We start from the raw sequence: 22,436 nt of genomic DNA, 5'->3' as shown, positions 1-22,436 counted from the left end.
TTGCTGTGCGGCAGGCACCACGCTGGGCCTGGGGCTGCAGAGACAGAAGAGGGAGGCCAGCATTCCAGGTATCACCACGCCTATTTTACAGGTTCAAATCAGAGGCTCAAGGAAGGTCAGCGATCCCGCCCCGCAAGCGCTGGGGCCGCTATGAAGCCCAGATCTCTTTGGACTTCAACCTGGCACTGCTGCCCATTAATGCATTCTGTTATAGGCCTGTGGGCAGGTAGCTTTGGCCTCAGCTTCCCCCCCCGGAGTTGGGACTCTGTTGCCTTGCCTGGATTTAACTTCACTGAACAAGATGACCCTCCTAGGAGAAATTCTTCACTTCTAAACTGACCACCAGCCAGCCAACTCAAGCCTTGATGGACAGCCCCTTCCTCAGCTTCTTTCCTATGACTGGAGGACTGGATGGTGGAGGACCCAACTCCTCCCAATGCCTCCCTTCAGAGTGGGAAGAACCTGGGCCTTCGGCCCACTCCTCTTTGACCTCCTGTTCCATTCAACAAGACCCTGGGGATCCCTACCCCACTTCCCTTTTTTGTGTGCTATTGTGTATTAGACTGCAAACTCCTTGAGAGCAGGGGTCTTTCTTTTTCATCCCTGAGATTCTGTCCAGCCCTAAGTCTATAAACTCAAGTACAATCTATTTGACATCTAGGAGCCTAATACGGCACCCATTTTGGAATGACTAAGACTGTACAAATGTATTATATGTTTGAGTGCATACAAACATATATCTATATGTATAAATGAATACCTATAAATATGTATATTTATAGGTATACAAATATATATTTATAGGTATAAATGAATACCTATAAATATGTATATTTATGAGCTAGGGACCCTGCTCTGTCTCTAGCCTAGGTCAGAATCAACTCAACTGATAACAATCAATCGACTGATCAATCAGTAAGCATTTAGCAAGCACCTACTATGGGGAATAGAAAGACAGAAGAAACAGTTTCTGCCTCCAAGGAGCTTACATTCTACTGGGGGAGATCACATAGAGATATCTAAATCTATCCAAAATAAAAGGAGTCTGCGTGGAGGAGCTGGGCCCCCAAAGATGTGAACAAGGGGAGGAAGCTGGGTTTCTGTCTGAGCAGAGGTGCTGAGGCAGGAATGAATAAAGAAACCAAGGTGATAGGCTCAGTGGATAAAGGGATATCAGATGGGTGGGCTTGGATAGAGAGAAGCCTTGTAGAGCAGGAGGCACTAGGGAACTACTAAAGGTTTTGGGGAGAGGGGTAAGGACAGAATGATAATTTTAGAAATACTAGCCAATCAGCTTGTAGAATATGGACTGAGGTAGGAAGAGGATGGAGGCAGGGTCTCGGGGAGGGGGTCCCCATTAACACTTCATTCTGTTTAGTGCAGTCAGCTCTCAACATCGAATTATCTTCTGGGTGAACAATGAGATCTTAGCCCGGAGATATGGTTGGGCCCAGCACAGCAGGCCCTGGAGTGGGATACCTAAGCCTTTTGCCCAAGACCACAGGCTCAAGGATTAGGGACTGGAAGGAGGTGAATACTCGCATAAATAAATAACTAGAATACCAGAATTAGTGCAAACCTAAGTTTATTTTGCCCTTATTTTGAATTAGCTCTGTGTGTGTGTGTGTGTGTGTGTGTGTGTGTGTGTGTGCGCGTGTGTGTGTGTGTATTTATATGTATGTGTGTGTGTGTGTGTGTGTGTATTGGCTGTGTCCCCTGAGAAGAACGTAAACCCCTTGAGGGCAAGGATTGTTTTTTTGTTTTTATCCCTAGAACACAAGATCACAGATCTAGAATTGGAAGGAACTTCAGAGGCCACTTCACTTAATAAATGAGAAAAGTGAGGGGCGGCTAGGTGGTGCAGTGGATAGAGCACCAGCCCTGGAGTCAGGAGGACCTGAGTTCAAATCCGGCCTCAGACACTTCATAATGACCTAGCTGTGTGGCCCTGGGCAAGCCACTTAACCCCATTTGCCTTGCAAAAACCTAAAAAAAAAAAGAAAAAATGAAAGAAACATGAAGCCCGGAGAGGATAAAAAGTCTCAGAGGTGGGATCTGAACCCTGAACATTTTACTCCTGAGACAGTCTTAACATTCTACCTTCCATCTGAATTGAAATGAATGGAGGAAGCGAATGACTTGCTACAAGTCCTACAGATGACTAATAAAACATGATAATCTATGAAAGCAGACTATCAGCCTACAAACAACTTGAATGACCCAGCACGGGCTATGTGAGCAGCCATATGGTGGAGTGGGCAAGACACTCAATGGAGGATCCCCATGGCTATGTAAAGCACACTGGAATTCTGAAATGTGGAAAACTGCAAGATTTCACCAGTGCACAAGATCTCAGAAACCAGATGACAACCAAGTCCCCAACCTATGCTGTACTTATAGATCAGTCAAAGTTATCACCTGGAAACTTGTTCTCTGTAAGTTGGGGTGGCAAACCTATGCCCTACCTGGGATGAGATGGGAGGAATCATAGGAACATTGATTTGAGAGTTCAAAGGGACTTTGGAAGTCAGTTAGCATTCTTTTTCATTTTATAACTAGGGAAACTCAGGCACAGAGCTGTCAGAGAAATATAGAATCATATCACAGTAGATTTTAGGATCATAGATTTAGAGTGAGAAGAGACCTTAAGATCAAGTAGTCCAGGGGCGGCTAGGTGGTGCAGAGGATAAAGCACCGGCCCTGGAGTCAGGAGTACCTTGGGTTCAAATCTGGTCTCAGACACTTAATAATCACCTAGCTGTGTGGCCTTGGGCAAGTCACTTAATCCCATTTGCCTTGCAAAAATCTTAAAAAAAAAAAAAAAGATCAAGTAGTCCAAGAGTTCTTAAAGGAAGGAAGGGGGAAATTTGCCCACAGTCACATAATTGATTAATGGGAGTGCATGGATTTGAACTCAAGTTTCCTGACTACAGTCCAGACATACCCTAAGAAAAACTTTAGCAAAGCCATCCCTGGTCTCTGGTTCTCTTATTATACTTTCTTGGCAAATCTACATGCTAGCTTACTAGGAGACATGTATCCTTCTCTCAGAGAGCTACTTAGTTTGCAAAGACGGCTTCTTCTTGCCCCAATCAACCTCAGTTTTAACCAGGAAAGGCCACTTCCTGGAAGCTAAGTCCCCTAAGAGAGAAGCCAACATGAAGGTATAGTCTTTACCTGGCTGAGCCAAGGAGCTCACTTGCTTGGGATGCTGGGTAAACACCTCCAAAAAAGTCTTTTTATGGTTTTCACAGACTCTGTGTGTGGGTGTTTTTCTTTGCAAAGTCAGCAGAGGGCCAGTTGAAGTAGGGAGTCTGGCAGTTACAAGTCAAAAAAGAGATCTGACTTTGGATATATAAACTATCCAAACCCAAGCCAGGCGTAAAAAAAAAAAAAAAAAAAAACCAAACCAAAGCCCCAAATCAGGTTCCAGGGCATGAGGTGATAAACCCAGAGCCAGATCTGGAGCCCATAGCCCCTTCTCCCCCTTGCAATGAAATGGCCCTGGCAACTGGTACATTGCAGGAAGGAGAGGGGCCCTGGGCCCTGATCTTTCCTGCTCTTCCTTATCTGACCCTCACTAACTCTCATGCCAGTCACCATCCCTCTCCAAAAAAAGCCCACCCAGATCCCTCAAACACAAAATCAAACCTCATCTGCCCAGAAATCAAAATGTTCAAAGGAGGTGGGGGTGAGGGTGGGATGGTTAACCCTGCCCATGTGCTGGTGCTCTGGGAGAGGCTCTGTTTGCAGCTTGGAAATGGAATCTTTCTTTCCATTCCAAGGTTGGTAAAGGTTTAATTTTTATAGGGAAACCTCCCTGAGGCTTATAGTGAGCAAGGATAAAACAGTTATATGATTATTGAAAAACGCTTTGGAGGTCATCTAATTCAACATTGCACAGATGAGGAAACAGGAGACCCACAGAAGTTATGTGACTTGCCCAGGATCACATGGTACGTGTGACCATCATCTTACTAAGAGAACTGTAGACTATCAAAGCTATCAATTTGTTGAGGGGACCTGACCCCTTGAGAGGTTTACTGTAGGGGGAGCTGGCTTCAAGGATCTAGAAGCACATTAATAAATACTTGGTCCCCTCTCTCCTCCCCCTGTAGAAGGGTCAAGATTGTCATATGAAAGCCAGATGTAATTTGTTCTGTTTTGGCCCCAGAGACCAGAGCAACCAGTGGAAGCTGCATCCATAGAAAGCAAGAGGGTAAGAACAAATATTTATTAAGGACGTATTGTGGGAGTGGATAGAGCACCAGCCCTGGAGTCAGGAGGACCTGAGTTCAAATCTGATCTCAGACACTTAATAATTACCTAGCTGTGTGGCCTTGGGCAAGCCACTTAACTCCATTTGCATAGCAAAAACTTAAAAAAAAAATGTATTGTGTATCAAGCACTGCTAAGTGCTTTAGAAATATTGGATCCTCACACAACAACTCTGGGATGTAGATGCTGTTGCTATTTTTGTTTTACAGATGAGGAAACTGAGGTAGCAGTTAAATGACTGGTTCCAGGTCACATGACTTAGTGTCTGAGGCCAGATTTGAGCTTGAGTTTCCCTGACACCAGACCCAGTCCTCCATCCACTCTGTACAGTTAGCTAGCTAGCTGCCCTGGGAAAAACTTGCTAAAAATGAGACCTGTTGCAAATATGGATTTGGATGGACTTGGTCACTTACTACCTATGTGGGTTTGGGCTAGTTCCTCTGCCTTTCTGAGTCATGGTTTCCTTATCTTTTCAGTGAAAATTTTGGGCTGGATGGCCACTGAGTTCCCTTCCAGTTTTGGAGTCACAAGACTATATAGACTGCCCATCCCCAGTGGTCTTTAAGAAGGGAGCCTAGGTTTGTTGGTGCAGGATGGCCTCTGAAGTCGCCTTCGGCTCCTGAGGTCCTGTGGCTCATCCCCCTTGGGGAGAAAGGTAGACTGCAATCAGCCTTTGGCCCAACCACCCCCCAACCCAGAGGCTCACCTCAGTTATGTTAAGTTGCTCCACGTTGCTGACTTCAGAGTATTCACTGGCTGTTGGCTCAGTGTACAGATTGTCTGCAACACAAAACCAGCCCCCCAGTGTAACCAGTGGATGCTGGGAGACTCTGGGTATATGTGTCCATGGGGAGCTGGGTCCCAAAGATCCTGTACCTCCTAGCCCTTCCACGTCCACCCCCAGCAACCTCATCCCTAGGTGGCAGAGCTATCAATGGCTAAATCATACCAAGGGCTGCCGGACTTGTGACCTCATGCAGCTCTGCCCATGAGGGAGCAGCGATCACAGGTGCTGGAACAAAAACAGAGAGAGAGAGACACAGACAGACAGAGACAGAGAGAAATAAAGAGACAGAGGAAGAGATTGAGATAGACAGAGAGACAAAGAGAGAGAAAGAGAGACAAATTCAGAGAGGAAAAAAGAGGAAGAGACAGAGACAGAACAAGAGAGGGAGAATCAGAGTCAGAGACAAAGTCAGACGATGAGAGAGACAAAGTCAGAGTGAGAGAGGGGAAAAAAGATAAGTGTGAGAAAGAGAATGACAGAGAAAGAGAGGAAGAGACAGAAAGACAGAGAGACAGACAGAGAGAAAGATATGTGGCTTCTGGCCTGGTTTCAGCCCATCTCCCCCTCCCTGCCCCAGCTGAAGGTAGAAGACACATCTGCTCATTACCATCTGGTTCAGGGGTTTCGATCTTGTCCATAAGGTCATCTGAGCTCCATTTGGTGATTTCCTTGGGGAATGGCTCCTCATTGTCAGATAGGTCCTCTGGAGGGAAGAAAAAGAAGGTGAATGAGAGAGAGGGGGACAGGTGGATTTCTGGCCTGCTCAGACCTGCTGGGTGATGACTGAGGTAGTCTGGATGTAAACCTAGGTGGCATCACCGCCTGCACAAAAGACTCTTCTTTAGAATCAAAAAACCCTTTTAGCCTCAGCACATGATCATAGACCTATATGGGGCCAGGCTGTATTGTATTAAATGCTTCACAAATATGATCTCATGTGATCCTCAAAGGAGGTAGATGCTGTTCTCCCCATTTATAGATAAAAAGACTGAGGCAAACTGAGGTTAAGTGACCTACCCAGGGTCATTCAGTCAGTAAATGGCTTAGGCTGGATTTGAACTCAGGTCTTCCTGACCAGGCTATATCCACTCCAACACCTAACTGCAAGAGACTTTGTGTATATTTAGAACTGGGAGGGACTTTAAAGGCTATCATCCCCCCAACCTTCCCTTTTTTTTTAACCAAAAAAAACCCAAAGAGAGGCCAGAAGTGATTTAAGACAAAAATTATACGTTCCCCTTCCCTAGTCTACAGTTAGGGAAATTAAGGCACACAGAGGCTTGTCCAAGTTCACACAAAAAGCAAGTATATGAGGTAAAATTTGAACCCAGGACCTCATGAATCCAAAGCCAACACCTTTTTTTTTCTGGTCACTGGCAAGTAGTTTTCCTTACCTTCAGACACTGATAACTGCTCTATCAAATCTTATTCCAGTCCTTCATGATAAAATGGTTGCTAAGGTAGGTTTTCTTTTAAAGAAATTATCTTTTGTTCTTATGCCACCTTCATATCTAAGAATATCCATCCTTGCCCTGCTCAGAGCCCAATCCCTTCTGACAAACACTTTAATGCTTAAGTCCACAGGCTCATGGAGCTTCAGTTTGGGGCTGAAGGGATCTCAAAGACTGTCATGTCCATCTTCAATTCCTCTTTCATTGGACAACGTGTCCACAGCCCAGAGATAGTCAATCTACAGCTGGGTCCTTGCCCCCCCAGCCCCCGCCCTTTTACCACTATCTCTCCAATGACCTTATCCTTCAACCTGAGTCAATGGAAACTGCCCTCATATAGAAACAGATTTTTGTAGGAAAATTAGCAACCAGATTAATCTATTAATCAACAAATGATTATGGAATGCCTACAGCTAGATAGCACAGTGGGTAGAGTCCTGGGCTTAGAATCAAGAAGATGAATCTTCATGAGTTCAAATCCAGGCTCAGATACTTCCTATGTGACCTTGAGCAAGTCACTTTCACCTGTTTGCCTCCATTTTCTCATTTGCCAAATGAGCCAGAGAAGGGAATGGCAAACCTTTCTAGTGTCTGTTCCAAGAAAACCCCAGATGGGACCATGGAGAGTTGGACACAAGTGAAAAAAAAGGACTGAACAAATACAACATGCCAGACATGCTCTGGAGCACAGGTCCAAAGAATGAAACAGTTCTTCCCCTCAAGGAGCTTACGATCTCGAGGGGGAGATAGCATTAATATACAGATGGGCCTAAGAAAAAAGATAAATGACAGCTTTTATATGGAGCTTTAAGATTTAAGATAATAATAATTTATTATTATTTTATTATATATTTATATATAAATGTATATATGTATATAAATGTATATATAAATATACATTTATATAAAACTCTAGGCAGGGAATGTTCTAAGTCCTTTATAATTATTATCTCATTTATATTTGTATATCTTGAATATAATTATCTTATTCCTAGCAAACCTGGGAAGTAGGTACTAATGTTATTTCCATTTTACAGTTGGGGAAACCAAGGCAAACAGAAATTTAAATGACTTGCTCAGGGTCAGACAGCTCTTAAGTATCTGAGGCCAGATTTGGACTCAGTCTTCTTGACCCTGGGCCCAGAGCTTTATCCACTGTGCTTCATTTATTCTAATACTCTATGATTAGGAACCAATCTGCCATAAACTTTTAGTAGTTAATTTAACATTAACCCATTTCTAAGCTGTTTCTATCTTGGAGAGAGAAACGTCCAAACCAGCATAGCTCCCCCTCCACCCCCATACCCCATGCCCCCACAACATGAGTCACTGCCTTGAGATTTCAATGAACTTTTACAGAAATCTTGAACAAGGTAAAAAGGCCTAAAAATAGAGCCAGGGTTAACCAAATGTTCCAAATTGAGTAATCAGCAACCACAACTCTATCTCCAGCCTCCACTCCTGTCTCAAAGGAATCTCTAGGATTCTTCGCACAGATCCCACATCCAAATTGAACAGCAGGCAGTTTGAGTTTGGATGGAAGTGGGGCTGACCCTAGATGAATACTTTGCAAGGGTAGAAAAAGGGAACTGTTGTTAAGTGAAAGATGCCCTGATCACCGCAGGGTGGAGAAGGCAATAAAATTTCTAGTTCTCATCCTTAATTCATTCACCCATTGAAAGGCCCCTTTCCCTTTTGTCCTAATCTATTCCCATAATCTTTCCAAGGGGATTTCTTCCCAGGAGTCTCTAAAGGGACATTTCTTAATATTTCTAGAGCTATAAGGTCAGTACAGTGCTCTTTAGAAACATTCTCTCATTGAATCCTCACAAGAGTCCTGGGAGGGGAGGTGTTTTTATTATCCCTACGATGAAGTCTTCCAGTCTCCAGGCCCAATACTCCATCTCCTGACCGACCACCTTGACATATCCACCTTGGCACAAACTAGTGGACTTGTTCCTCAGGAATATTCCCCACTGCTATGCTTTAGAGAAATCACTTTGATGGCTGATGGGGGAGACTAGGCTGGGAGGCCAGAGTGACCTCTTTGTGGCCAATGATGAATCCTCTGAAGTGGTCACAAGTATGCAAAGTCACACCATTCCAAGTTCCCCTTATGTAATGACATCATTACAATCATGCAAAATCTAGTCACAGCTCCCAGTCCAATGGCAATATGCCCTATGAGTTGCTTCCTTAGACCCAGTTATAATACAGGACAGAGGTCTGATTTGAGATAAGATTCTCAACAGATGACATGACCATTGCAACTTTTTAAGAGACCTTCTCAAGAGTAGGGGCCAGGAACCACCAGCCTCAGCAGGCAACTTCTGTGGTGTGCTCAGAAAAAGAGCCAAAGTTGGGGGAGAGTGTTAAATATGCCCCCCCCACCACCCCGCTGCAATCTGTTCCTTTTTCTGCTTTCAATGAGAGTGTCAGATAAACAGCACTAAGCTCTGGACCCCAGGCCAGGTGGTATGAACCAGTAGTACTCAGGAATCCAAGTCACTTTGCCTAAATGTATTTGGTTAAAGGTGATTTGCTTAAAGGCAGAAGTCCTGAAAAGAGAAACTTCAGGTGGTGTGGTGTGGTCAGATGCTTGTGAGCCTCTCAACCTGGGAGATAGGGCACGACATTCTATACCCCTTCCAAGATTAGAGGACTGGACTAGGTGAGCTCGAAAGGTCTACCTGGCTGACATATTATATTTCTCCCTCTCCATTTATTTGGCAACTCTGCTAGTTCAGTCCCTCATCATCCCTCACCTTGACTAATTTGGCCTCCTTGCCTTGGGTCTCTGCTACCAAAATCACTGCTTCATAATTGTGCTTAAAAAAATCATAGTTTGGGGTGGCTAGGTGGCGCAGTGGATAGAACACCAGCCTTGGAGTCAGGAGTACCTGGGTTCAAATCTGGTCTCAGACACAATAATTACCTAGCTGTGTGGCCTTGGGCAAGCCACTTAACCCCATTTGCCTTGCAAAAACTAAAAAAAAAAAAAAAAAAAGAATCCCTGTTTGAGAAAATGTGTGGATCATTCTGCATTATTTTTCACATATTTTCAGAATTAGAGGAAGAGACTTCTGATGCCAACTGGAATGTGAACTTGAATAGTCACGTAGGCTCTACTAGACAATCTTGGGTAATAAGGGACTCTGCACTCCCCTTTGAATTAAGGAATTGTTTTTGCAAGCAACTTTCAATTATTTAGCGGGGAAGGGGCAAGTCAAACAAGTCTGATTCCTCCCTCTGCCACCTGATTGCCCCTGAACTACTTCAAAGTGTTCCATTCTCCAGGCTATCCATTTCCAGTTCCGTCTTTGATCTTTGATTCAATTTGGATCTTTGATCATGGAATGTTTCTAGTTCTTCACTAATCCTGGCCCCCTCCAGCCCACAGCCCACTTAACTAGAGTCTTTTATCAGACCCTCTGTTCTTTTCTAACTCTCTTTCCATCCTTAGGCTATCCTGGGCCTACTGGGCAGTTGTCTCATATCCTACTCCACCCTTCATCAGATGAGAAATTCCATGATTCAAATGATTATTTGTGGGTTCCCCTAGCACCTGGGTCAATTCTCTCTACACAGTAGATGCTTAATAAATGAGTCTTGTACGTGGTTCATAATGGAAATATGCTTTACATGACTTCATCTATATTACTGTTATCAATTGTAATCTTCTCAACGGGTGAAGGGGGGCAGGAGGGAAAGAATTCAAAATCTTTTTTTTTAAAAAGGAGTGTTAAAATAAAAAAATAATGAGTGTTTTAAAAAATAAATGTTGGGGGGGCACCTAGGTGGCACAGTGGATAGAGTACCAACCCTGGAGTCATGAGGACCTGAGTTTAAATCTGGCCTCAGACACTTAATAATTACCTAGAGATATGACCTTGGGCAAATCACTTAACCCTATTGCCTTGCAAAAAAACAACAGCAACAACAAAAAAAAAACCAGTAAAAAAAGTAAAAAAAAAATGTTGGGGCCTCAGACACAATAATTACCCAGCTGCGTGATCTTGGGCAAGTCACAAAACCCCATTGCCTTAAATAATAAATAAAATTAATGTTACTGAATAAATGCATTGGAGGCAAAAATGTGGAGAAAAGGGGCTTTCATTGGGTCTACTAGGAAGCTAGGCTAATACATTATTGAGGTGCTGAGCTGAGTTAAAAAGGCGGCTGTACTTTGGGGGTTAGGAATATTATGCATTGAGTGCAAATTGCTGTAAAACAGAGATCATATCATTCTTACTACTTGTCTCCTCAAATGGCTGGTATAATACTTGGCTTATATACTTATATAGTTAATATATATATTTAATAAATACTTGATTGGTTTTGGTGGAAGCACAAGTGGGGGAAAGAGGTACCTCTTGATGATAGAATGGCTAAATAAATATGACTGTTTTGTAGGAAATGATACAGAGAAGAGTAGGAAGAGTTACATGAACTGATACAGAAGGAAGTGAACAGAACCATGAAAATATGATAATCACAAGATAAACTGAAAGAATAGTAACAATAAAATAAAGTAGATTTAAAAAAGAAAAAGAAAGATAGCAAAAAGAAAAACAATGAAAACTTAGTGTTGCAAAGCTCTAATGAGGCTTGGTCCCAAAGAGGAGATGGGAGATGACCAGATACCTAACTATCAATAACTTCCGGCCTTACCAGAACACATTTGGAGTATGTGCTCAGTTCTGGAGGCCACAGTTCATAATGGAAACTTTTAAGCAGGATGGTGAATAGCACTGAGTCGTTATCAGCAGGATCAATTAAAGAAACTGGGCAAGGTTAGGCAGGAGAAGAGAAGACTCAGGAAGAGGAAAGAGTGTTCTGTAAAGAATTCCTATGGAAGGCAGAATAATGGACTCATTCTGCTGGGATCCCTGTCTTCAGGCAGGACCAGAAGCAGGAGGGAGTAGTTGCAGTGGCAGAATTAGGCTTGATGCAAGGACAAACTCAGAGCCATATCCCAGAGGGGCATGGTTGTCCCAAAGGGTGGGCAACTCCACCTCATCTGAAGTCTTCCAGAGGCCAGATGATCACATGCTGGGGAGCATATGTAAGAGTGAGGATTATTCTTCAGATATTCCCTAATTAAAGATACCACCAGAACTGAAGCAGAAAAACCTGGGGTCAGAGAGGTCCTTTGTTAACCTCTCTCACAGGTGTCTGGGATGCTGATAAAGTCATTAGTGGGGACACTGGATTGGGAGCAGAGCGAATCTGGTTCCAATAAATCTGATGTGCGCTGAGGTGGCAGCAGGAGGTACTGAGATGACTTTATTTGGTTCTGACAATGTGGTGACCATAGGTAGGGCATCGGCAAACATCTTGTCAATGAAACAGTTAGCACCAGGCTTATGGCAGTGCTTGAACAGAAGCAGAGCCTGAAGCTGGAAGGACCAGGGAGGATCGCAGGTAGGATTTAAAATCCAATACTCCTCTGCTTGGAATTTCAGAACCTTTACCATCTGGCTCCAGCATAGCCTTCTGGCCCACTCGCCAACCAGCACTTATGCACTTGGAGTTCCAGACAGATGGGCTTGCTTGTTGTTCATGGGACAGACCGTCCCTTTTCTGGCTTCCATGTCTTCCCTCAAGCTGGCTAGAACCCTTGCCTCCTTCCCTAAACCTTTGTTGCTGTTTGACCACTTCTGTCCAAATCTCCATGACCCAATTTGTATTTTCTTGACAAAGATAATGGAGTGGTTGGCCATTTCTTTTTCCAGCTCATTTTACAGATGAAGAAACTGAGGCAAGCAGGGTAAAATTGATTTGCCCAGGGTAACTCAGCTAGGAAGTCTTTTATATCTATTGTGCTAACTAGCTGCTATTTAAGCATGCTACCCTCTAGCCAACCTAGCTTTTTTGACATCCCTCCCTCACACAAGACGTTCCATCTCTTACCTCCAGGCCTTTGCAGAGGCTGTCCCTCACACCTGGACTGCACCCTCCCTGTGCCTCTTACATCCTCACCTACTCAGTAGAAAGGACCACTTTCTACTAGCCTTTCCCAACAAGTTACTTTGTATTTACTTTAACCATGTTTTGTATAGACTTATGTGTGTATATATATTTCCCTCCTGCCATGATTTAAACTCCTTAAAGGCAGGGATGAGTTCAGTTTTTATCTTTTCATCTTGAGCACACTTCAAAGTAGCTGGCATGCAGTAGGTGCTTAATGGATGCTGTTGACTGAGTGAAATCCACCCCCCTGCCTTGAATCAGAGCAGCATCTCCCAAAGTTTAACTCCCCTTACTGTTTATGCTCTAAGGTCTTGGGGAAATATGAGAAGCCCCTCCGCCCTACCCCATGATGTCTTGGAAAAATGAAAAGTCCCCTGCCCTACCCCACGATGTCCCGGAAATATGGGGAGCCCCCCTGCCCTGCCCCATGATATTTTGGAAATATGAGAAGCCCTCCTGCTCTGCCCCACGATGCCTTGGCCATCCCCCAAGGTGTCCAAGCCACATACCATGGGCATCAAAGAACTCTTCATCTGAGCTGTCATCCGAGTCCCTGGCTATGCTTTGCATTCTCCATTCCGAGATGCTTTGGCAAGAAGGGCTTCCTAGAAGAAAAAAATCCAGACTCACTGAGTCTCAGGACTGAGGAAGACTGTGTACTTGCCACAGGAATAAGCACCATGGGGTTTCTCCTTGGGGGCCCTGTGGCACAACGACAGCAGGACAGCCTGAGGTTAGGTGTTGGGAATTTATGATTAAGAGTGCCAGCACAGGCTGGGGCACACTACTAAGGAAAGGTCAAGGTGTGACTAGGGGACTCTAGAATTGTAGCAGGAGGATGGATGAGATGACCTTTGGAGGAGAACCTGAAGGATGGGTGATCATGGACTAAAGTAGTTTCTACTTCCTTGGGAAATATGGATGCCTTGAAAAAATAAAAAATAAAGCTGGGGGGGGGGGGTGTGCCAAGAAAATCCAATTCAGCTTCCTTTAGTCAGGTACCTGCCTCCTGACTCTGACTCTTAATTAATCAGGTATGTGCCACATTCACAACCCTAATAGAAGGATTTGCAGTAGAGAGATGAGGGAAGAATCCTTCACTTCACAGAAGCCTCCATCATTCTGTTCCCTTAAACTGCCAGCTCTCCTCAATCCACTTTCAACAGGACACAGTTCCTAAAACTATGTCTTCCAGGGAAACACCTGTTAAGCTCTCCTGTTCCAAGGCCTAGTATGCCTGTCCTGGAGCAGGGATGATGGCTTTTGGCGAAGAGAAGAGACTAGCTGGGGCTGTTCCTCTGTCATTATGGGATTAGACTAAATGCCACTACAGAGAACGGGGAGCATGTCTTGGAGGGGGACAAGCTGGCAGCTGCCTGGCTTCTCCCCTTTTGCCTAGCCTGCTGCTATATCCTGCCACAGCAGATGGAGAAGGGGAGGGGGAGCTTTGTCCAAACAGGTGTCAAAGCCCCCCTAGCAGGTAGGAGCAGATCCCTGGCTGTGATCCCATTCTTGGGTGGTGGCAGATAAGCGATATGTTCAAGGTTCTAATTTTGTTCCCTAATTGCCATCAGGAGGGCTTACTGTGACCTGACTCCTGTGGTTTGCTAATTATGTTTTTTCTGTGGTTTCTGATCCCTCCTGTTCACTGTCCTCTGCCTTTTGGGAGCAGAGCAGATCAGGATCAGAATCCTACCCACCAGCATTTTGGAGAACTCAAAGGAGAGGGGAAGGGGGCTGGAGGGCCAAGGTCAACCAGCTTCAAGGTCCAGGGCAGGTCACTTTTTATCACTCCCTGGAGGCCTGAACCAAGGTCAAGGACACCCTGAGCCAGCTGCTTTGTTCCAGGCTGGGTCACTCTAATTAGATCATTTCCCAATCCCTCTAAATGACAGTGCTTCCCTGGGAGATCATCTCCAATTTATCCTATATAGAGCTTTCATGTTGTCTACCCCATTAGAAAGAGAGCTCCTGTGGGGGAATCTCTCACCTCCTCGTTTGGATGACCGGGAAGACTTGGATGATGTGGACCACTGCTTTGTTAGACCTCTCCCCTTCAGAGCCTCTCCATTGCTGCTGGGGGGCTCTGGGACCTCCCTCAAGGCATTATCCTCTTCCTTCGCTTCACTGGGGGTCTCCTGGGGCCCATGCCCATCGCTGTCCATGAACTGGGCCATCTTGCGGGACAGCATCAGCTGTGCCTCTTTCTCTAGCTCCCGGATATCCTCAATGGTCAGCCCATACCATTCATCCTGCCAGCACCAGGCCTGCCGGTGGGCCCTCACCATCACCTTCCGAAGACCTGGACCAAGGGACCAAAAAGGGATTGGGTCAGTGATGAGCCCATGTGGCCCCAGCTAGGGAGCCCAAACCTCACCTTCTTTCTTAACTCCAATCTCTGTGACTTGGCCCAGGAGCAGAATATCCCCAGACCAACAGAAATCAGGTAGAGGGGGCAGTAATAGAAAGCACACACAGAATTCTTGATCTTGGCCTGTTCCTTTTGATTCTGAGACTGTCTTACAATCCCTTCAAGGCCTGGATCAGATGCCGCCTCCTACAGGAATCTCTCCCTGATCTTCTCACAGTATTCTCTTAGTTGTATTTGTCCCCAGGGATATGTAAAAATAATTTTTAACATTTGTTTTAAAAATTTTGAGTTCCAAAAAAATTTTTGAGTTCCAAATTCAGAATAATAGTTTTTCAAAAAAAGTATTAGCTCTATTCCTAGAGCTAATAGTAGGGGATTAATAAATAAGTTCTGCTAAGTGGGACAGTAGACAGAACACCTGGACCTGGAATCAGGAAGACCTGAGTTCAAATCTGATCTTAGACATTTATTAGTTAAGTGACCCTGGGCAATCACGTCAACCTGTTTGCCTCAGTTTCCTTATCTGTAAAATGAGTTGGGGAAGGAGATGGCAGAGCACTGCAGCATCTTTGCCAAGAAAATGCCAAATGGGGTCATGAAGAGTCAGACATGACAGAAATGACTAAACAACAAACAAATAAATAAGTGTTAGAGTATTAGATGGGATGGGGCCAACCTTTCACTGTCCTTAATATTTTTAACTCTGTGACCTTTGATTAGTCTTTTTTTTTTGGTTTATTTATTTAGCATTTTATTTTTCTCCAGTTACATGTAAAAACAATTTTAATGTTCCTTTTTAAAGCTCTGAGTTTGGACTAGCCCTTAGGTGACATCATAATCCACTGGTGGGTCCTGAACAGCTTAGGAAGACCTACCTGACCAAGCACTCTGGTGATATCACAGGTCACCACTACAGCCTAAAAGGTCATTGGAGGCTCTGAATATTTACAGAATACAAGTAAGGTTACTATTTGTCCAGCTAACCTTTCAAAATGCTCTCCATCATATCTGCCCAAAGCCACAAGGCTAGATAGTAAGGTTTAATGATAGGTATCCAGAGTCCCAAGCTCAAGGATTCATTCTCCACCACATCCTTTAAGTTTCATCAGCAACATGCTCAGGCAAAACAGAGAAAGACTCTGCATTCCAAAGCACCTCACACTTCAGGTCTATCATTGGAGGCCTGGAGCCCGACTCAAGAAAGGAATGACTACATAGCTGAGGTCAGTGAGCCTGTGCAGACAAAGATACTTGGTGATGGACCTGCTCGCTATAACGCAATTAAGAAGGTCAGACTGAGGTTAGGGAAACTTACTGCCATATAAATGTGTGTGTGTGTGTGTGTGTGTCTGTGTGTCTGTGTGTGTCTGTGTGTCTGTTTGTGTGTGTGTGTGTGTGTGTGTCTGTGTCTGTGTGGAGAGGGGCCTCTTGGATAGGTGAAACCCTTCAAGTAAAACTACTTTGCTAGGACCAACTTGATCTGGAAGACAGAATCACCGAATCCCAAACTTAGGACAGACTCTCTAGGTCTCTAGTTCAATTCAAAGGGCCTAGAGGGTCATAAAGTCCAACCCAGGCTGAACTGCCTCACCCTCCATAGCATGACCTGCAAGTGGTTATCCAGTCTCTCCTGGAAGCTCCCCAGTGATGGGGAATTCACTTCTTCTTGTTACTTGTGGATAACTTGAAACCTCAAGAAGTTTGTCCTCATAGTCTTGGGGCCAAAATTGATTTCACTGAAGACTGTACCTGCCCTCTATACTTGGTTTTAGACTCAGAACTTGACTCTGCTAGGATTCAAAAAGTAATTTTGAGATGTCTATTCTGAGCGAGACTCTAGGGATGCCAAGAGGAAAAAGAAAGCCACTTCCTGCCTTCAAGGAGCTTACATTCTACATCAGCTGTCCTCTTTCTTCACCAAGGAGAATAGGGAGACAGAGAGGGACATTAGAGACAAGAACAAGAGGGGCTGATGCTGGACAGCAAGAGATCCTGAGGGAAAGGGTGAGAAGCATCAGTGGACTTCCCCAGTAATGGTCATAGTGGATTTCTTTGATTTCTTTTTGTTTTGTTTTGTTTTGTTTTGTTTTGTTTTGTTTTAGGATTTTGCAAGGCAAATGGGGTTAAGTGGCTTGCCCAAGGCCACACAGCTAGGTCATTATTAAGCCTTTGATTTCTTAATGGTGTCTCTTGGCTAGGTACCTCCCTACTCTCAACCTCCTTTCTCATAGACCAAGCCATCTCCAGCCATCCTGATCTATATCTGGCCACTGGATCCAGATGTTTCTGGATGCACAGCCCTCCCTCACTGAAATCCAAATCATTTGCAAGGCACGGCATCACCTCCCTACTCTCCTGGTCCTCTTCAAAGGGAGGGAAAAACAATATTCTCAAAGACTATAAACTCCCTAAGGGCAAAGATTATTGACTACAGAATAAATCACAAAGAGGAAGCAAGCAGCTGAGTTTTTCTTTTGGTTTTAAGGCTCAAAAATGATCACGTTACTATGCAGTCATCATATAAATGTTGCCCAACTCATTATTATTTCCACTGAACAAACAGAGGCTAAGAAAGGGGAAGAGATTTGCTCAACCAAGATCCCATTGCTAGTAAGAGACAAAGCTGAGACTAGAACCCAGGAATCTACTGGTAGGACCAGGGCACCAGGCAGTGAAGTATAGGAGGGATCAACCTGGAATCTACTTCTGATAGTTCATATGCTGTCAATTCTAGAGCTGGAAGGGACCATCCCAGAGGCTGTCAAGTCTCTTGATTTTGTAGGTGAGGAAACTGAAGCCCAGAGAGGTCAAAATTGCCCAAGGTCAGAAAAGGAGAGTATGGCAACCACATTCATCTCTCTTCTCACTGTGCTATGCTACCTCCTGGAGGCTGGGGGATAGATGGTATAACCTTCAAGACTCAGTCCACTTCTAGCTCACTTGGGTTGAAGACTGAACAATAAATATATACCTCTAGTTACTGTTCAATTTAGGCTTGCAAGGAACCACTCGTGCACCATTTTCTGAAAGGGCACAATCCTCATCCACCAGGATCATTAGACCTCAATCAACCAGATCAGAGCATTCATATATGCAGTCAATGATCAAACCAAGGATAAAGAACCACTGCATAGAAGCCCAAGCTTGACTCCCCATTTGTGAAATTATTTCACCTATGGAAACCATCATCCCAGTCTTCTCTGTCCTGATGCCTGGCAGAGAGTGGGCATTCAACGAATGCTTGCTGACTGGCTGACAGGCTTATGGCTTGGGAGTTGATGCCTTTCATTGATTCTTACCCTTTTCACTGCTTCGACCCACTGCTCCCGGTTTTGCCCTTGGGGGGCTCACAGAATAATATTAAACTTTTCTAAAAGGCCACCTATCATCCATTTCTTGTAGTTTTGCCTCTAAATAGCCTCATATCTGAGTTAAACATCCTCAATTCCTTCAAACAATCCTTATGACATCTCAGGGCCCTTCATCATGCTGTGTTACTCTGGCCATGCTCTAATTGATTCAAGTCCTTCCTAAGAAGTAGCCTTTTTTAACTGAACAGAACACTCCAGCTTGTCCTATCACTCATAAAGCAGCAGAGGATGACATTAGCTGTCCTGGCTGTTACCTCTTACTGCTGACTCTGATTTAGCAGAGCTTGGGGTCTGAAACCCCCAGATCTTCTTCAGATGAACTGCCATCTAGTAATTCCTTCATCCTCTTTAGATTCAATTTTATTTCTTTTTTTCCCTTATAAATTCTCTCCTGCCCCCTCTTTTACTCATTGAGAAGGTAATAAAGAAAACTCATTATAAATGCATATAATCATGCAAAACAAATTTCTGCAGTAGCTGTAATCCAAAAAAAAAAAGAGAAGAAAAGATGCTTCAATCTGCATTCTGAGGTCCTTCATTCTCTATGTCTCTCTCTGCCCCCCTATAGCTTATGCTTACAAAATGGATTTTTCAATCTCCCAAGAGTAAAAATTTTCATCAGTAATAAATATGTGGTCAAAGAATCTTAGGGCAAGAAATGACCTCATAAGCCACCCAGTCTAAGCTTCCATACAATGCAGGAAAACCCTGCAACATTCATTCATCCATCAAAATTTATGATGTGGGAAGAATCAAGATGGAGGATTAGAGGCAGCAACCCAGCAGAACTCTTTCAACATTCCCTCCAAATAGGTTTAAAATAACATCTCAAATGAAATTTTGGAAAGGCAGAGTCAAGAAAAGGCCAGTTTGAGACATTCTTCCAGCCTAAGAAAATGCAAGATGTTGGTAGGAGGTTTTTGTGATATTAGGGTAGGGGTCTGTCCAGAGAATAACCCATGTAACATGTGGGTCTTGGAGGTGGCTGCAACAGTGGCAGTGGCACTAGAAATGATGTAGGGGTTGGAAAACCAGTCAAAAAGAGATGAGAGGGAGTCCTTTGCTAGCCCTGGGTGTAGCTGGTGGTGACTGGCAGCTCTATGACAGCTGGGTGATGGGTGATAGTTCCAAAGCAAAGAGGAACACCACTAATTGTGGTGGCAGAGGATCAGGGGCCTCTCCTAGGCAAAGACCAGAATGAAGACCTGGTCAGCAGCAGTGACCAAACTTCTTTCAGGATACCACTACCTTGGAAGCACTTATCAGAAATGACAAATGTTGGTGGGGATATGGGAAAACAGGCTACAATTAATAATACATTATTGGTGGAGTTGTGAACTGATTTAACCATTTTGAAAAGCAATTTGGAACTATGCTAAAAGGGCTGTCAAATTGTGCATAACTTTTAATTGAGCAATACCACCACTAGGTTTATACAACAAAGAGATCAAAGAAAAAGGAAAGGGATTGATGTGCACAAAAATATTTATAGCAGTTCTTTATGTGGTGGCAAAGACTTGGAAATTGAGAGGATGCCCATCAACTGGGGAATGGCTGAAGTAATTATGGAATACTTGTACTGTTAGAAATAACTGGGGAAGTGGTGTCAAAAAAACATGGGAAGACCTAAATGAACTTAAGGTAAGGAACTTGGAGGTCACAGTGCACAGTAACAGCTTTGTTGTATTGATGATAAACTGAAAGATTTGGCTACTCTAAACAATACAATGATCTAGACAATTCCAAGGGACTCAATGATGAAAAAGTGCTATCCATCTTCAGAGAAAGAACTGGTGAACTCTAAATGCAAATTGAAGTATAATTTTTTTAAAAATGTGGACAATATATGGGGCAGCTAGGTGGCACAGTGGATAAGAGTACCAGACATGGAGTTAGGAGTACCTGAGTTCAAATCCAGCCTCAAAAACTTAACACCTAGCTGTGTGGCCTTGGGCAAGCCACTTAACCCCGTTGCCTTGCAAAAACCTTAAAAAAAAAAGGAAAAAATGTAGTTAATATGGAAATTTGTTTTGTATGATTTCACTTGTGTAACTGATATCACATTGTTTGCCCTCAGGGAAAAGTTGAGAAGAAGGGAGAGAATTTGGAACTCAAAATTTAAAAAGAAAAGAACAGGGGCAGCTAGGTGGCACAGTACTTAGAGCACCAACCCTGGAATCAGGAGGACCTGAGTTCAAATGACCTCAGACACTTAATAATTATTTAGTTGTGTGACCTTGGGCAAGTCACTTAACCCCTTGGCTTTGTTTAAAAAAAGCCAAAAAAAGAAAAAAGAATGCAAAAAATAAAATGATGAGTTCTTTTTAATTGATGAAATAACTACCATATTCATTTTGCTAGCCTCTGGGAGGTACAAAGATAAATAATACATGGTTCCTGCCCTCAAGGAGATTGTACTCTAGCAAAAAAAAAATCTACATCATAGAAATGCTCTGAGGAAACTCAGTTCAAATCTGTGTGATCTCAGACAAGTCATTTAACTCTATTTAACCTCAGTTTCTTCATCTATTAAATAAGCTGGAGAATAGGAAAATGGTTTCAATTTTCTTAGAATTCCCAATATAATTTTATATGTCCTTAATCCAATTTTGAAAACTTGTTACTTAAACATACTCAAGGTCTAGACCTTCTCAATGAGTGGAGGAGGGGGAAGGAGAGAATTTATAAGGAAAAAAAAAGAAATAAAACTGAATCTAAAGAGGATGAAGGAATTACTGGATGGCAGTTCATCTGAAAAAGATCTGGGGGTTTCAGACCCTGGATGAAGGCACAGAGAGTCAGACACAACTGAAATCACTGCATAGCAAGGGAAATAATCTCAATCACTGAACTGCTCAAGGAAACTAGTCTATGAATCTTACCGTATTTAATGATAATTAATTCATAATAGTAATAGCTAATAATAATTTATTCAGCATTCCAAAATTGACCAACTGCTCTGCAGACCTGATGACCCACCTATGACATTGTGGATGGCAGTTTTAAAAACCACTTTATGACACTGAATGAGAGTTCTCCTAAGAAGTCCACCCTCCACCTGAGTACCCACAGGCATGGGGCTCATGACCACCTGGGAGGCAGTGGTCAGAACTCATCACTCCCTTTGAACTGAGATCTCTCTCAGTCCCTATACAACCACCCACTGGCCTTCATTGTGCACTTTGGCAAGGATAATGTGCTCCAGAGTTAGGAAAGCTCTGCTGACCATATCATGTCCCTTCCAGAATAGATGATCTAATAACACTCACCAACATCATGAATGAACCTCTCAATCTTGGACTGCATGCCCCAGTATCGAAACTCCACCTTACACAGTTTGTATGCACACATGATGGGCAAGTGACTGGGGTGGCGGAGGCACTCCCCGATCCAGTCCTCAGAGAGCGGGCCTCTCTTTGTCTTGACTGACCGAAAGAGCCGAGGGTCCTCCTCCAACTTGTACTCATTGGGAGGGATGGGGTCTTTGACGATATCGATGGGATCTGAGGGCAGGACATGAGAGTCACTTTTTCTGACATAACACAAGATCTTAGATCCAAAGCTTGAAGGAACTGGAGACCTGATGGCTAACCCACAGCATTTGACAGATGAGGAAACTGAAGTAAACAGAGTTAAGTGACTTGCCCAAAGTCACACAGCTAGAAAGTGTCTGAGGCAAGATTTGAACCAAGGTCTTATTGACTTCACTGCAAGGCCAAGCTATGACCCAAACTCCGCCCATCTCTTGCTCCTACCCAAATCCACTCCCTCTAACTCAAATTTTGGAAAACTTTTTAAGCTGCCAAGATGATTCTTGAATTAGGGAAAGCAAGAAGAGGGAAGGGAGAGGAGAGAGTTTCCTAACTAGAATGGGATGTCTTGCCTTCTTAACTCAAGTCAGCTAGACAAAGCTGTAGATAGACTACTGGAGTCAGAAGAACCAAGTATAAATCTGTGGCAAGGGTCATCCAAAGTCCATCTTGTCATTCCCCAAATAGAAAGGCGGGAGAGGCGGGAGTTTTTATTCTAGCATCCACCTCACAAAGTTGTGAATATCAAGATAATTAATGAAAAGCAATATGTATAAATCTTAAAGCTTTATAAAAATGGGAGTGACTACTACTACTACTATTACTATTACTACCACCACACAGGCTAAAAGTTAACTAAAAAAATTCACTTCCCCTGAGAAGAGTTTTGTACCA

At 43.7% G+C, this 22,436-nt stretch overlaps 1 protein-coding gene across 16 annotated transcripts in view; it reads right to left on the bottom strand.

Moving 5' to 3' along the window:
* Positions 1–22,436, bottom strand: part of PITPNM2 (phosphatidylinositol transfer protein membrane associated 2) — a 261,092-nt gene that overhangs the window by 36,210 nt on the left and 202,446 nt on the right. For 12 of the 16 annotated variants that reach the window (XM_074205466.1, XM_074205472.1, XM_074205463.1 and 9 more), the window contains 6 exons: positions 21,501–21,734; positions 14,480–14,791; positions 12,999–13,094; positions 5,673–5,768; positions 5,228–5,290; positions 4,985–5,058 (listed from right to left, as the gene is read on the bottom strand). In XM_074205466.1, coding sequence (XP_074061567.1) covers positions 4,985–5,058; positions 5,228–5,290; positions 5,673–5,768; positions 12,999–13,094; positions 14,480–14,791; positions 21,501–21,734 — 875 coding nt within the window. The remainder of the gene's footprint in view (positions 1–4,984; positions 5,059–5,227; positions 5,291–5,672; positions 5,769–12,998; positions 13,095–14,479; positions 14,792–21,500; positions 21,735–22,436) is intronic. The other 4 variants (XM_074205473.1, XM_074205476.1, XM_074205477.1 and 1 more) reach the window with 1 other exon arrangement.

This window comes from Macrotis lagotis, chromosome X (assembly GCF_037893015.1).
Source record: "Macrotis lagotis isolate mMagLag1 chromosome X, bilby.v1.9.chrom.fasta, whole genome shotgun sequence".
NCBI lineage: Eukaryota > Metazoa > Chordata > Mammalia > Peramelemorphia > Peramelidae > Macrotis > Macrotis lagotis.
The sequence above is the reverse complement of the archived record's forward strand: the minus strand, read 5'-3'. Positions and strand labels throughout refer to the sequence as shown.